The following is a 15,144-nucleotide window of genomic DNA, read 5'->3' on the forward strand; positions in this document are numbered from 1 at the left end:
TTTTTACTCTAAGTCATCTGAACGGTGTTTATATTGATTTGACCTCACAGAATTGACCTCATGTTTCTCTTGTTCTCTCAGAGATGTGAATGCGCAAGTCTGTTTAAGGCCTGCTGATTATTGCACTCCGTGAGTCATGTCCAGCTGAGCCTCAGAGTGTCAGCGCTCAGCCAGGGAAAGCGCACAGTGCCGCACAGCCTCTGCAGATAATAGATGGATAAGGCAAGAGAAAATAAAGACAAGTTGGAAGTAACAAGCTAGAGAAATGCTTCAGGGAAAATGATAGATTCCTTCAATGTGCTTGCTTCGTTTATCAGCTCTACATCTTTATAATATTGACATCAGAATTTGTTTTTTCATACATTTGTTTGTTTGTCTTTTAAATGTGGAGACAACTTATTTATTCATGCGGCTTCTTCACATTTAAACGGCTGCTGTCTCTTGACGGTTACCACGTGCACTTTTTTGCTAAATTCCAGGTGTTCACGTGGTACATATGAATTCGTTATAGCTTAAACTTTAGCATTTTGTTGAGTAATCTGGTTGGTCGAGTCAGTGTAAAGCATTTTGAAAGCGGAAACTCACATATCTTCAGCTGACATCGGTTCTAGTCAGACGTACTAATTAAAACCCTGTGTCTGAACTGTTGAGCGAAGCTCAGGAATGTAATCCAACGTAGAAACATGAGGTTAGACCGACTGCTAGCAACTCTCCAGTTCTGATGTGCTTTTGATGAGACCTCAGGATATTTTCCTCTAAGCTTCAGTTTCTCCTCTCTAAAGGCATAAACTTGATCATTGTATAGTGTTTAACGCTATAACCCCTGGGCAACAACTTAAGCATTCCTACTGTGTAACACTTGTAGATAGCAAATCTCACTCAAGATGTTTCATTAAAACCGTTTACCAAACTGATTGTAATTAAAATGGAGTGCAAAAATGTTCATACTGCCTTGAGCTCTGAGATTGAAGGATGATGGGGCTCAATGCAGACTACCACTTTTGTTTAATGAGGTTTTTATGTTCGTTCCTGTTCTGTAGTAAATACCTGTATTGTTGATATACTGTTCTACCTGTACATAAATATGACTAGTTAGCAAATATCTAATTTAAGTGACCCTCAATATGTCTGCATGAATCTATCTGCTACTATATTGCGTTACATAACACAGAGAATTACTGTAAATCTTACTTGCACACTTTCTGCATGTTTCTGTTCCACGTGTTCCAGTGGCTAAACTTGAATGATTTCATATTCTCCAATGCCCAAAGTCCCCTCAGGGTTGTACTGTACTATCAGGTCCTGATGTTTCCTCATGTATATACAGTTACTGTTAGTTCTTGCATCCATTCATGGCCTAAATAATCACAATAAATGTAGTTCTCTCTTTAAATATGCATAAATATATATTTAAAACTCTTCTAAGTATTATGTAATCAGTATTAGGCTGTCTGGCTATACTTGTGGTTGGGAATAAGAACTAGGCAGCAGGTTAGTTTACTGTACTGTAAGAAAAGCTGTTGCTAATCTAACAGGCCAGATGTAACGAACTGTACACAGCACTAGCACGCATTTTTGAACAGAGTGTGAAGTGAGTTGGAAAAAAGAATGTGAACTGAGGGTTACAAGCAAAGTCAAGAGGGCTATTTGATTATGAAGCTGCTTTGTTTGAACAGGGATGTTTGCAGAGAATCCATTAAAGCATGTTGCCTCTCATTGAGTTTGAGAATTGCGATTTACATTTGCAGCTAGAGGATTCAGGGCAAGTTCAAGTGATTTATGCACTAAGTGTGATTTGGCATGACTGTTGATTCAAATGTCTAGACTGATTGGTCTCCATATGCTTGAAGAGTTTAGTTGGCTTTGTGTACTGTATTTTCCTTTGAAATATTATTCACAGATCAGTTAAAGGCCACAAAGAAACAGTTAAGTCTGTGGTTAACTGACAAGTTCCTTATTTGTATCATTCCATCCACGTTTAGAAATACTGTAGATCCTTCAATATGTATTTAATGTTCTTCTATTATTTTATATGCAACCGCTTCCTGTGATATTTTTTTTTTTTTTTTTTTTTTCTTTTGTTGTATAATAGTCACTTTCTTGCTTTTGGACTCAGGCTCTTAGAATCCAGTGGAAAAGTGTTTGCGGAGGCTAGAAGTGAAGTGACCAGCGCTCATTGTGATTTATTGAGATTCCCTCGGTTTTGGCCTTTTATACTCATAACACTTTACATTTCCAAAATTGCTTCATGTTGTGGTGTAGCTGCTGCAGACCCAATCATTGAGGCGTGAGTGGATGTGTTAGTTGCGTTTGCTTTCGTAATACACTAACACAGACACTTTCAGACGAGTTTACTCCAATGCAGATGTTTCCACTAACGGGACCTTTAGAGCCCTTTGCGCTTTATACATCAGAACTAAAACTGCTCTTTAATGTTGAGTACCCAATACAGGGCTAGAATAGGACGGTGCCTTAGATGCAGAATGGGCTGTATTTTATTTTCATATATTAATACCTTAACGTGTCACGTGAGCTTACCTCGGCCATGACAATCACTCTCCTCGACCAGGGTCATGAATGGGATCTGCTTTTGTTAGAGCAGTTTCTTGTCTTGAAATAGCCCTGACCACAAATTATATTTGTAAATATATCTAAAGTGTACTGAGAAAATATAAATTGTTAAAATAAAGTTTTGGAAGATAAATGTTTGGAGTCATTTATTGTTTCATGCGCAATGGTTTGAATCTGTTCATTAGTTTGTTTGCCTCTTTTCATTCTTACAGTTGTATTAACAATGATTTGCATAAAAACATTTCAAAGGAATTATCCAGAAACTAATCAAACATTATTTCCACAAAGCAAAATTTTACTAAAATGATGCATTTTGCAATGCATGTTGTATACCTATTGTAACACCACACAGTTTCACCATAGCTTTGCAACAACTGAAGCTTAAAATGCATTATGTTTGTAAATCCAGCGTTTGCATTTATGATTGCAGTAATATGTTTTGCATAAGAAAAGCCCCTCATATAGCACTCATTGTCTGCTCCAAGAACTTGATAAAATAATCTCAATCTTCCAGTGATTGATCAATGCAAACACCCTCACTGGTTTCTCTTAACTTGAACACTCAAAGCTTTGCTAGATTAACACATTTCTATCTTAATTGCTCAATAATCAGCTATTTCAGGCCCTCACAGCTTTTTGGCGCAGTCAGGGCAGTAGATGTCATTTTCTTTAATGACAAAGCGCTTGTGGGCCATGGAGAGGGAGCATTTTTTGCAATTAAAGCAGTAGTCATGCCAGGTTTTGTCCTCGTAGTTCACCACGTTGGTCCCTCTGCCAAATCCTGGAACACAGAAAGACCACAGGGGTAAATATGGATTTTTTTTTATTTTTTTTTATATAAATGCAATTATAAGTGATGCTTTCTATTCCTTTAAAGGGATACTTCACCCAAAAATAAAAATTCTGTCATTAATTACTCACACTCATGTCGTTCCAAACCTCTAAGAACTTCGTTCACCTTCGGAACACATTAAATTAACAATGTCCTTGCTATCTTTCTGGGCCTTGAACGTGTCAGAAAGCTCTCAGATTTCATCAAAATATCTTCATTTGTGTTGTGAAGATGAACGAAGGTCTTGCGTGTTCGGAACAACATGAGGGTGAGTAATTAATGACAGAATTTTCATTTTTGGGTGAACTAACCCTTTCATTTTGTGTAGTTAGAAGTTTTCTGTAATTGTGGGGAAAAAAGAATGATCATTTAATACTGGGACAGGTGCATGTTTGCAGATTATACCTGTAATGGGATTTTGACATCCAGAGCATTTCTTGGCCACATCAGCCTTATAGCAGTTCACACAGTAGAACTGATCTTCATGGGCCGTGAAACGAGCTCCAGCCAGAGGTTTCTTGCACGTGTTACACACAAAGCACTCAGAGTGCCAGGGCTGGTCCTGATAGGTGATTCCACCGCTGCTAATGGCCTGATTATTAGGACAGATCAGATGTACAGAGGGTTCAGAACATGCCTGATAGAAATGGTTAGTTCTGGTCTTTGACTTGATTGTCTGGGTGCTGTTTCAAGAGTCGTGCATTCAGCCGACACAAGATGAGCAACAGTTAACTCTGCATTAAAGTTAACTGACTTCATTTACTACATAGCAATATAACGCCATTAAATCCATGTAAACATTTTTCCAAGTTATATATAAAAAAAAAAGATTATTGGAGTATGGTTTTACTAGACTACTTCAAACACCATGTTTAATTTAACATGTTGCTTGCTGTTTCTTTGTAAATATTTGTGAATTTTACTAGCAATAGTAATAGATTGTAATAGTGAAAAATTGTCCAACGAGGTGCTTTTTATGCATTAAACTGATCAAAAGATTTCTATTTTATTTTTTATTTTAATGGAGATTTCAAATAAATGTTCTTGAACTGTCTATTCATCAAAGATTCCTGAAAAACTAAATGTATCAAGATTTTCAAATAAATATAAAGCACAACCGTTTTCAACATTGATAAAATTGTTACATGAAATGTTTCGCAAATCAGCATACATGAATGATTTCTGAAGGATCATGTGATGCTGAAGCCTGGAGAAATGATGTTGTATCACATCACAGGAATAAATTACATTTTAAAATATATTCAAATAGAAAACAGTTATTTTAAATGGCAAAAACATTTCACAATATTATTCTTTTTTTTTTTTTTTATAAATAAATGCAGCCTTGATGCACAATAGATGTTTTTCAAAAACATTGAAAGATTTTAAAGTCATTTGTTTGCTAAGTACCCGTATAATAGTTAGAGTGTCTATTTACACTAAGCGCGAATAGCCCGCCTTGTAGGCAAAGGCTATTTACACTTAACTCCACCCACCAACGTGCGATTGGGTTAGTCAAAATTTAAAAAAAAAAAAAAAAAACACCCGCATGGCGTAGGTGGTAAGGCTCATGCTTTTTGACACGATCGACCCGAGTTCGAGCCCGCCTTTTGCCGAACATTTAATTTCAATAAAAATGAAGGAAATAATCAAAAAGTATCGGGTAGGTGTAGGGAGGGCTTTATTATCCCAATAAGGGAGGAGCGTCTCGCTGCAGCCCACAAGATCCAGGGGGCGTGGTTGGATCCAGATCCAGATCCAACTCCTCCCACGTTACATATACCTAAACCTACTCATCTCCACGCCCTGATCCCTAAACCCACCCCATCTCCACCCCTAAATCTACCCATCTCCACCCCTTAGATGTGGATCCAACCACGCCCCCTGGATCTTGTGGACTGCAGCGAGCCCTACTTGCAATGAGGTGGCATCCATTTATATAATTTACACTCAATACGTTATTATTGTGTACTGTTTTATAATGTACTACAATACTGAGGTGCAGATAATTGCCACTATTTGCAATAAGTAGTAGCTTATAAATAGCAGAAAATCTTGCTATTTTAACAGTGTAAATAGAACCCATTGCTATTTGCACTTAGTGTAAATAGTATCTATCGCTAAGAAAATATGCTATTTGCAACAATGTAAATAGCATCTAATTGCTATTTACACTGAGTGTAAAGCATCTATCGCTATTTACACAGTGCAAATAGCCGCTGCCATAATAGTTTGCTTCAAAATTAATTTAGCAATAATGGCCGTCTAACTGTATATTATGCCTGAATTTGTATTGCACTGTAATAGCCGCAAACACCAGTTGTGTTTCTGTTCCATCTATGAAGTCGTTTGACAGTACAATCCTTCAGTATACTGTTAACTGACCTCTTTGCAGCGGACACAGTTCTTGGCAAACTTCTTCTCATGGCAGGCAGTGCAGTACATATCATCACCCTTGGTCAGGAAGCTCTGGGTGTGGATTGGCTGCTTGCACTCAAAGCAGATGAAACACTCTTCATGCCAGACTTTATGCTTGTACTCCAAATTCTTAGATCCTACAGAGAAACATCAGAACTTTTCTGTCATTGACAACACTCTGCGTGCGATATTTTGTGTCTAAAAAATGTGTTTGTGTGCACACACCTGGCGTAATCACTTTGTAGCAGCCCTGGCAGCGAGGCGATCCGTCACGGTCTCCACACTTCCCACACATGATCTTGCCATCGTCCTTGGCAGCAAAAGACTCATTGGCCAGCGGCTTGTAGCACTTGGCACAGCGGAAGCAGCCCTCGTGCCAGTGGCGGTTCTTATGGGTCAGCTCCTGGATAGAAAGCACCATGAGCTCTGCACAATGTAAAATGCTCTTTAAAGCGATTTTTCTTCATTCACCACCCACCTTTGCATCGGCACCTATAGGTTTGCGACACTCGGCGCAGGTGTTGGCGCATAGCTTGTCGAAGCATCGCACACACACAGGCTTGTCGTCTTTCTTGACGTACTTCTTGCCCTGCAGGTTGTCTCTGCAGTAGAAGCAGTCGAAACGCTCGGTCATGGTGGAGCTCAGATAGCTGCGGGGGCCTCCTGGGACAAAACAAAGGCAAAGTATAAAACTGACTTCCAAACCATTCGTTCATAACGTGTAATATGGCTTTTTAAACCAATCATTTTAGAATTGTCAAATTAGGATGAGATTATCAGTGGTTCTGCGAAACCGAGGGATAAGAGGTAAGATATGATGACTTTTCATCTGAACAGTTTGGTGGTTAAATGATCATTCATTCCCACTCAGCCAAAAAAAATAAAAAATGCTTTCAAAAAAAATTTGCTAAAATATGTTCAATTATATTTACGTAAATATGCTTTTGTACCAATATATTACTGGCCATTTTTTCAATATGGAGGGCAAAATAAATATGTTTTTAAAATATAAAATATATTTATTTTGCCCTCTGTCTATTTAAATCCAAGAAAAATAAATATATATGTTTTTGCCCCTGAAATACATTTAGAAATATATTTTGGCATATGACAAACTAACCAGACTAAATTTGTGGTCTTCCCACTCCATTCCACACATACTTTAAAAATGATCAAACTTGTGGTGAGAACTGACCTGTACCAAAATAGAGAATATTGGAGCACTTTAACATTCATCATTTTGTTCTACAGTACTGATCAAGTAGAGTCTGAATGTTTCTCTCTCTATTCAGTGCTACATGTTCTTATTATACAGTAGCGATTATTACTATATATCAAGTCACCACAAGAGACCAGTATAACGCAATAACAAGAATCCTTGTAGGCAGGGACTGATTTGACTGGGAGGGCTTTTAAATGAACTTCAGTTTCGATTGCAGCTTTTTATGTTTTCTAAATACTCTTGAAATAATGAAGATGCCACATGGACAGCTACCCTTTTATATAGATCATAAAAAGTGTTGCACTTAACATTGATCAGCACATATAGCCAATAGTTCGGACTATTTATAATTAATAAATCCTTAAACCAGTGTCCCTATAGATATTATTAGGATGTTAAATGTTTTGACTGCACGTCTGCATCTGTTGCAAACACAGCTTAGCAACCGCATGCCAAACAACTTAGGAAAGTCTGCTTGAAAAGCCAGAGGCCAAATCACCCCACAGATGTGGCCATAACACTTCAGAGGCCCTGATAGTGCCAAAGCTGAATTTTCTGGCCGTTGATAAGTGAAGCTGTATTTTTAGAGTACAGACTCATTCTTACCCATGGGGTTTGTCTGTCAACATCCTATTGTTAGCCCTTTAGTAAATATAGCCATCGTTATGGTTACATTCATTAAATTCTACTTATTTAATCAAAACGATAACATGATTCTTGAAATGTGGAAGTGAACATCAAAGTCTCCCCAGTATTTATGAGTTGACCGTATTTATCTGATAGTGTATGGATGGGCACCATTGTCAGAGCTCTTTCTTCATTAGGATCCATTATTCAGTATTATCCATTATTTAGGTGGTTCCAAAAACAACTTCATTACAGCACCAAGAGAAAGGCCGTTTCCTGCATTCTCTCCTCTGACTTCAGATGTATTCAAGCATTAGTGTTGTGGCTTCAGTGAACTGAAATATCTTTGTGACCTGAGCAGTATGCTCAATCCTTAAGCCTTTTGGGATACCGTCCATCAGCTGTTCATTTTTAGCTAGCTCTGTCAGAGTGTTATCAAATGGACCACTTTGTCCCAAAGCGAAGAGCAAATGCTGCTCAAAAGGTCAACGTGAGATCAAATTCAACCATGAGAAGAACAGTAACCAAAGAGAGCATGTCCACATTAAAGCAAACACTGATTGATGCACCTATATTTGACACTTACAAATGTAGTCCAAATAAGTCCTGACAAAACACACTCTGTACCACTCTGATTGTGGAGAATCAGTGAATTAGCTTGAGCACTAAAGTGGTCTAGATGAAGACCACAATCAGTTAAATAGAAGAACACAGCTGATACCTGAGCTCACCATCACAATTAAACAGATAAAGAAATATTTGCTACATTGGGTTATACCAGGCTAGCTAAGATTGTCTGATACTGATATTGTACAGGCCTTCAAATAAGATTAATATGGATCTATACTGGAAATATTAAACAAACTTTACAGGAAACCCCTCCAGAAACATGCAAAACCAATGCATTTTCATATACAAATCACATATGGACATACCAAATCACAAAACAACATATAGACTACCATTCAAAAGTTTGGGGTCGTTAAAATTTTTAAATGTTTTTGAAAGAAGTCTCCTATACTAACCAAATCTGCTTTTATTTGATGCAGTATATTGTATCTTTAAATAATATTATGATTTAAAATAACTTTTCAATTTTAATATATTTTCAAAATGTAATTTATTAATGCGATACAAAGCTGAATTTTCATCATTATTACCCCAGTCTTCAGTCTCACCATTCTAATATGCTAATTTAGTGCTCAAGCAACCGTTCTTATCACCAATGTTACTATAAAATACTGAAACCAAACTTTTGAATAGTCAGCTATAAAACATATACAGCAAATGAAGTGCCAATGGATGCATATGAGGAGAATCCATGGGCCGATCCACCAAAAGTTTTTCATGACTGCACATCTTTACCTGAGTGTTTGTAGAAAGTCATATCTGCTATCAGGAAATACAGGAAAGCCTTGAGGAGATGAAAGAGATGGAAAGATGGATGGAGAGAACCAAACAGCCAAAGAGTTACAGGGAAACTCCACTCTTCTCTCTGAGTTATTTGTCATATATAGACAACCCCAGCTGCCCCTTAAAACCTACCCCCTGCCCCCAGTTGCCAACCACACCCATGACCTGTCCTCCCAAACCAAACAATCCCAACCAAAGCATCAGCTGCCCTCTCCATGTCAGGCGATGCTGGAAAAGATAAGTGAAGGGGAGGGAGTCAGAGAGGGGGAACTGAATTCGTCTGAATTCCTTGCTTGTGATATCAGAGAGAAAAACAAAGGAATTTTCACAGCCTTTCATTGGATCTGATGGGTCAGAGAGGCTTGAGGCTTTGTTGGTGTGTATTAAGGGTCATTCCAGTACTTTATGAGTTCACCTAGAACTACTTAGTTTATCGGTGCTTATATTGTGAAATAAACTTTGTATTGCTTTTGGCTTGTCTGTTTAAACAATAGCTGCAATAAAACTGGGAATCAGGGAAAAGTGGACATTAAAAGATTCATTGCTTCTCAAATGCCACGTCTCAAGGGTTGTAAGAGGACACTCTCACACACACAAGTATAACTTACTCAGTTGCTTTTGATACTCACTATGAACTGGACTTTTGACCATTTAAGCTAAACCATGTTTGTAGTAAAACTGAGCTCTGTTCTCATTTCGAAAAGTTTTCAGGTTGCTGATTGTGATGTAAAAAGAAAACTATGCTCCATTTCAAAACTCAAGAGCTGAGTAAAGGCTACAGGAACAAATGGTTTCCATTAAAGGACTGAAGCCGTCTGAACTCATCCACAAACATCTCATCTGGAAGATCAACACTGCAGGACTTCTGTACACATTATTCACACTAAACTACTGTGTATTTTTATCACTGGCACACAACAGCCTTTATACTTCCACTTAAAATACATTCAAAAAGTAGTAAGTCCAGAGAAAAGTGATTCTATCATCATTTGTTTGAAGATGCCACTTGGTTTCATCCAGATATTTTTAAATGTGACTTTTTAGAATATCTCTATATTTTAGAACATGTATGAGGTGTAGAGAAAATGTGTTTTTGTTTGTCTGGATGAAATGATGAAGAAATGACTCATTGGTGGTCAGTCTTGACCCAGTGTGGACAATGGAAACAGATCCACCTGTCCTCTACTAAAGTCCTGTCTCGCGGGAGGCCTGAAATAGCAATCTGGCATCATGCACTAAAACAACCCCCTCTCATCTCTTATCTAAACTCAGCTAGAGAGCAGATCACAGCTGAAGGCCTGCTACAGGAATCTGCAGACTGTTGGCAAGACCTACGACCTGAAGAATTAACTTGTGAAGAGGATGAGGAAGATACTAACATAAGAGAGGGTCAGTGTTGATGTGAAGGAAAACATTTGCTGTAGGCTCTTGTTCATCTGGATATGATGCATTCATTGAAGAATGTAAGGTAACAATAAATTGGAAGTGTGGGGCAGTTTGGAAAACAACAGCACTATTATGGCTCATAAAAGTGAATGGGCCAGTTCTTCTAAACGTGTAAACAATTCATTTGATTTGTCGCCAGAGATCTTGTGCATTTTAGCTTACCAGTGTTACTTGGATTCTGGCATCTATTAAATCTACTCCATTAGGAATTAACCAAGTAACCAAAATAGGCAGCTCCGCTTTCAGATTTCCCAGGAATGTGTCTTAAAAGCCTGTCAGTTACGATAATAAATCCAGCCAATTTATCACAATCCTATTCACAGACGAGTGACTCATCTGATGACCGTCCAGAGCTCACACAGTTAGGAACATGACAACATGTGTACGGTAGGTCAGCATACCAGTGTTTTCCATCTCATTGACCAAGAACAAGCACTTAAAGATTACTGGAACATTTTCAAACCAGACCTTTTCTTACATGTAAATACATGCAATCTTGAGCCAGTTTAACTTTAGGGTGCAAATTAAAACCCTGTTTCAAGGCCCCATCCACAAATGTTGCACCCTACGGTTCTGGAGAAAATATATCTACTTGCACCATAGTGCCATAACAGACGATTATTAGAGAGAATGTCGAGACTGGACAGAGATTTCTACATTCATGGCTCTATGGTGAAAACAGTCAAAGTTGTGAAACACAGTCAGTCCACCTTAACCATTGACCATGTTAATAGAACATGAAAATTCATGATTAACAGCAGAATTTGCTCATATTCTCATCATGTAAATGTATAAACCGGATCAATATTCTGGTTTCTTAAAACCTAAATAAAGGCTGGAATACACTACACAACTCAAAATCTGAACAGGTTTCAAAGCAATAGGCATCATACACGTGACGACTTTTCAAGTGGTTATAATATGTTTGATAGACTGGGTGGAATAAAAGCCTGACAAACAAACCCATAGTAAAAAAAAAAATAATAATTAATTAAAAAATTGTCCTCATTTGTTAGTCACTTCGGATAAAAACTACTGCTAAATGACAATGTAAATGTGTGTGTTAAACACACACACACTTACATTGTCATTTAGCAGACAGAAGCAAATTACAAATGACAATAGAAGAAATTAAAACCAATAAAAGTGCAATAATATATAAGTGCTGTGACAAGTCTCGGTTTGTCTAATGCAGTACACGCAGCAAGGTTGTTGTTTTTTTACAATAAATAAAAAGAAAACGAGTAGAGGGTAATTGTTTTAAATAAAAAGTAAATAAACAATATGCATAATAACATAAAATGCATATATTTATAAATATCAGTTGACATTTTCTTTCTCCCAATAATATATTTTAGTAAGATTATATTTAAATGTTTAGTTTTATAATCAAAGCTCTGTAGTTTTTATTGTGGGAGAAAAACTTATAGACCTAGGTTGTTTCAGTCCAGTAAATGTTCCTTTTAAAATATCACTAATGATATTAAAAAGTTATTTTAACATTTCATTTTTTTTAAATATCAGTTAAGATTTTAGAGCAAAAAAGACACATGAACCACGACCTGGAGGTGGACATTTCTATAATTAGACTAAAAGGACTTTTACTCTCAAAAAAAAAGCATAAACAATCAATCAGACGGCAAAAGGCATGCAGCAGACAGGTTTTCCAGCAAAGTTGTCATCATGTTGATCATTTAGAGGGCTTTGTATACATTTACGTACAGTGGAGTTGATAGGGTTAATATATGTTTACGGTTTAGCTTGAAGTGTGTCACTAGTCATAAGTGAAGATGAGGGAGAGCAGAGGAGAGATGTGGGGCCCCCAGTGGACAGAATGAAGCTGCGCAGTCTACAAAACCCCATATTTCCTTATTAGGACCTCCACAGAAAATGTTGTGTTTTAGACATATACACACCACCCAATGGATTATAAAGATGTGTTGAGACTGAGACTGTCCAGCTGAAGTGTTTCAGTGTATGATTATACCTGTGTGGGATCCAAAAAAATCTTTGTCCTTATATGGCAGGATGATTTCTACTGACACAAACATTCTGTAAAGCCACTTTACTTCTGATGCTTTCAGGTTAAAAAGCCACATGAACTGAGGTGTACTGTGCATGCAGTGGATAAGATACACAGGATGCGAGTCAGATGGAAATGAGAAATACTGCCACAGTATCCTTAAAAAAATTATTAAAAAGCTAAAATAATAATAATAACATTCATAAAAAGTCAGTTTGTCAGTTTGAAAAAAAAAAAGTTTCAAGTGGTTTTGTTTAGAAGTCAGTTACTTTAATCACAATTTGGAATCATGCTTAAAATAACCTGTGATTACAATACAAATAAAGAATAAATTGATCTCCTGCTGGATAAACTGAAATTCTGAACAAAACCATAATAATAATAATTTGTCTATTCAGCAGGATCTTATATCACTTCTGTAAAGGAGTTTTTTTCCTGAAAGAGTTTGATCCCAATAAGAATTCCAATAGCATTCCTGACTCTCAGAAAAATTCATGGGACAAACAGCATTAAATGTCTTTAAATCTTTAAATCAAATGCAATAATGTCTTTACAGTATAAAAGTACAATTCTACAGGTACGGCTCGGGAAAAATAACCTTTAGGGATTTAGATTTAAGGACTATGCTTAACTTCGGCATTTGTTTGGATATAAGTCAGTCATCTCCTGCACTCATAAACTCAATTACATAAGAAAAAACTAAAACTAAAAATTTGATTTATATAGATTTTGTGTAAACTCACCCTAAACAACATAAAAACACAAATGCTACATATTCTAAAGTTTGTGAAGTCCGTTACATATTTCATGAGAAAAATACTTTGGTATATACATGGTAATTTAGTCTTTAGACATATCATATGATCATTTACTATATTACTAATAAATACATGCATTTCTATTTCACAGAAAAAAGTTATGCATCTATCTTCTATAATCCCTAGATCAGACTTACCAGTGAGAGTCGCAGCTGTCTGCAGCAGTGATGAGAGACGGTCTCCTCCTCGTCTGCAGGATCACCGGGCTTAAAAACATCCACAAGGGGGAGTGAAAAAAAAATCAGGATATGATCCAAATACTTTTGAGTTCATATCAACAATGACATCAGACTGGAATTCACTCTTTGTGCTTTACCAATTGTGTATAAAAGCCTAAAGAGAAGCGAGTTGTGATAAATAATCGTTCTGCATGTTTAGTGATTCATTCCAAATAAATTTGAACATGTTTATAGTCTTCCATATACTACAGCTCAAATTTTATAACAACTACTAATGCGTCACTTCGGATGCTTTATTCTAGTAGAACCCATTCCCTACATGCTTGCTGAAAAGAGAAACCACAGACCACAAAGATGTCATAGCTTTCAGAGATGATCCAGTGGTTTTTTTACTGTACATTCTTAAACTCCTTAAAGGCATTGATGGTTCCATGAAGAATCTTTAACATCCATGAAAGCCTTTCATTCCAAAAAAAGGTTCTATATCAAGGAAAATGGTTCTTTAGATGTTTATAATGTTCTTCGCTCTAAGAACTGTTCACTGAAAGGTTTTTGGGGAACTATAAATGGTACAGTGTAAGATCTTGAACACTTGTGATATATACAGTCTTGTGGAATTAACAGAGCACTACTGAGGGCACAAATATCATCACCTTTAAACAACCTCCAGCTTGTCATCAGTTCCTGGAGAGCCTCCAAACGGTTAAAGACATCAATGACATGGAGAACAGAAGCTATGAAGGGCCTGGCAGCAGCAGCACATCTATGCTTATTTATGTCCTGGCACCAGAGACTGAGCCAAAAAATTCCCTTCTGCCACATAATAATGTTTGGTTTAGTAATCGCTGCTAGCAAGACAGGGGGCTAGTTGTTACAAGGGTTATATCCCAGTAAAACTGAGTCCGAAATTCAGTTGCGTACATTTTGCTAACTCTATCTTCCAAACAAGCACTTTTTTATAACTGTTGAGAAAAAAAATAAATGCATGCACAGATATATTCAGTCAAGTACATAATTACATGATTGTAAAGGCTGAATTGTGTACACCTAGACTCAGCCTCTATTCAAGGAGTTAAATAATAGTTTAGAATTGGAGTGAATAGGATTTTTCTTCCATTTGTGTTCACTTTGCCATGTCACAATATTTGTCTCTGCTGTTGATGTCTGAGAAAACAGAGTACTGAAAGTGCTTGTGAAGCGGAGAGGCTTTTACCCTTTATTTAGTCTCAAACAGAAATTAGTTGAATATGTGCAGAAAAAATGTCTTCAGTCTTAGTTCGGAGATGTTCCTAAGCATGTCTGGTTCATTGCGGTATGGCTGGGTGAAAGTGTGCTATGTGTTCCCTTATAAATGGACTCAAATCACTTTTTCTGCATTGTTGTCAGACTATGATGTAAATGTTGGACTGGGTGTGATTCCAGTGAGGATGTGCTCTTGTTTAGCGTTCTGACCATATAAGAAGCATGTTACCTGATCCTTCTTCAGCCTGACCTCTCCTCTGCTCTCCTCAGTACGAGTGAACGAGAGGGACTCATTAAATCAACAGACATTAAAGTAAATGGTACATGATAAAAGGCAAGATAGTTCACCCAAA

The 15,144-nt window shown here is 37.1% G+C and overlaps 2 protein-coding genes across 21 annotated transcripts in view; one reads left to right on the plus strand and one right to left on the minus strand.

Moving 5' to 3' along the window:
* Positions 1-2,701, plus strand: part of LOC306883561 (MAP7 domain-containing protein 2-like) — a 42,316-nt gene extending 39,615 nt beyond the window's left edge. For all 19 annotated transcript variants that reach the window (XM_079438903.1, XM_079438906.1, XM_079438909.1 and 16 more), the window contains one exon: positions 82-2,701. In XM_079438903.1, the coding sequence (XP_079295029.1) occupies positions 82-89 (8 nt within the window). In that variant the 3' untranslated portion in view covers positions 90-2,701. The remainder of the gene's footprint in view (positions 1-81) is intronic.
* Positions 2,084-14,085, minus strand: LOC306883563 (four and a half LIM domains protein 1-like). 2 transcript variants are annotated; one of them, XM_079438921.1, is made up of 6 exons: positions 13,508-14,085; positions 6,300-6,484; positions 6,047-6,224; positions 5,789-5,958; positions 3,809-3,995; positions 2,084-3,352 (listed from the first exon to the last, which is right to left on the minus strand). In XM_079438921.1, the coding sequence occupies exons 2-6, from the start codon at positions 6,453-6,455 to the stop codon at positions 3,198-3,200; spliced, it is 846 nt and encodes a 281-aa protein (XP_079295047.1). In that variant the 5' UTR covers positions 6,456-6,484; positions 13,508-14,085; the 3' UTR covers positions 2,084-3,197. The 2 variants fall into 2 exon arrangements, with proteins under 2 accessions (XP_079295047.1, XP_079295046.1); XM_079438920.1 differs by lacking the exon at positions 13,508-14,085 and adding an exon at positions 9,036-9,295 and having other exon boundaries at positions 2,663-3,352.
* Between the last annotated feature and the right edge of the window lie 1,059 nt (positions 14,086-15,144).

The sequence above is a fragment of the Barbus barbus genome (assembly GCF_936440315.1).
Source record: "Barbus barbus genome assembly, chromosome: 17".
NCBI lineage: Eukaryota > Metazoa > Chordata > Actinopteri > Cypriniformes > Cyprinidae > Barbus > Barbus barbus.

Bases quoted from the DNA above. Each gene is read 5' to 3' on its own strand.
- LOC306883563 (XM_079438920.1), bottom strand. From the start codon at position 9,057: ATGACTTTCTACAAACACTCAG. The intron at 6,485-9,035 runs GTAAAGATGTGC...GTTTTGTCCCAG, and splicing joins GACTTTCTACAAACACTCAG to GAGGCCCCCGCAGCTATCTG. The intron at 6,225-6,299 runs GTGGGTGGTGAA...CTTTCTATCCAG, and splicing joins CTATAGGTGCCGATGCAAAG to GAGCTGACCCATAAGAACCG.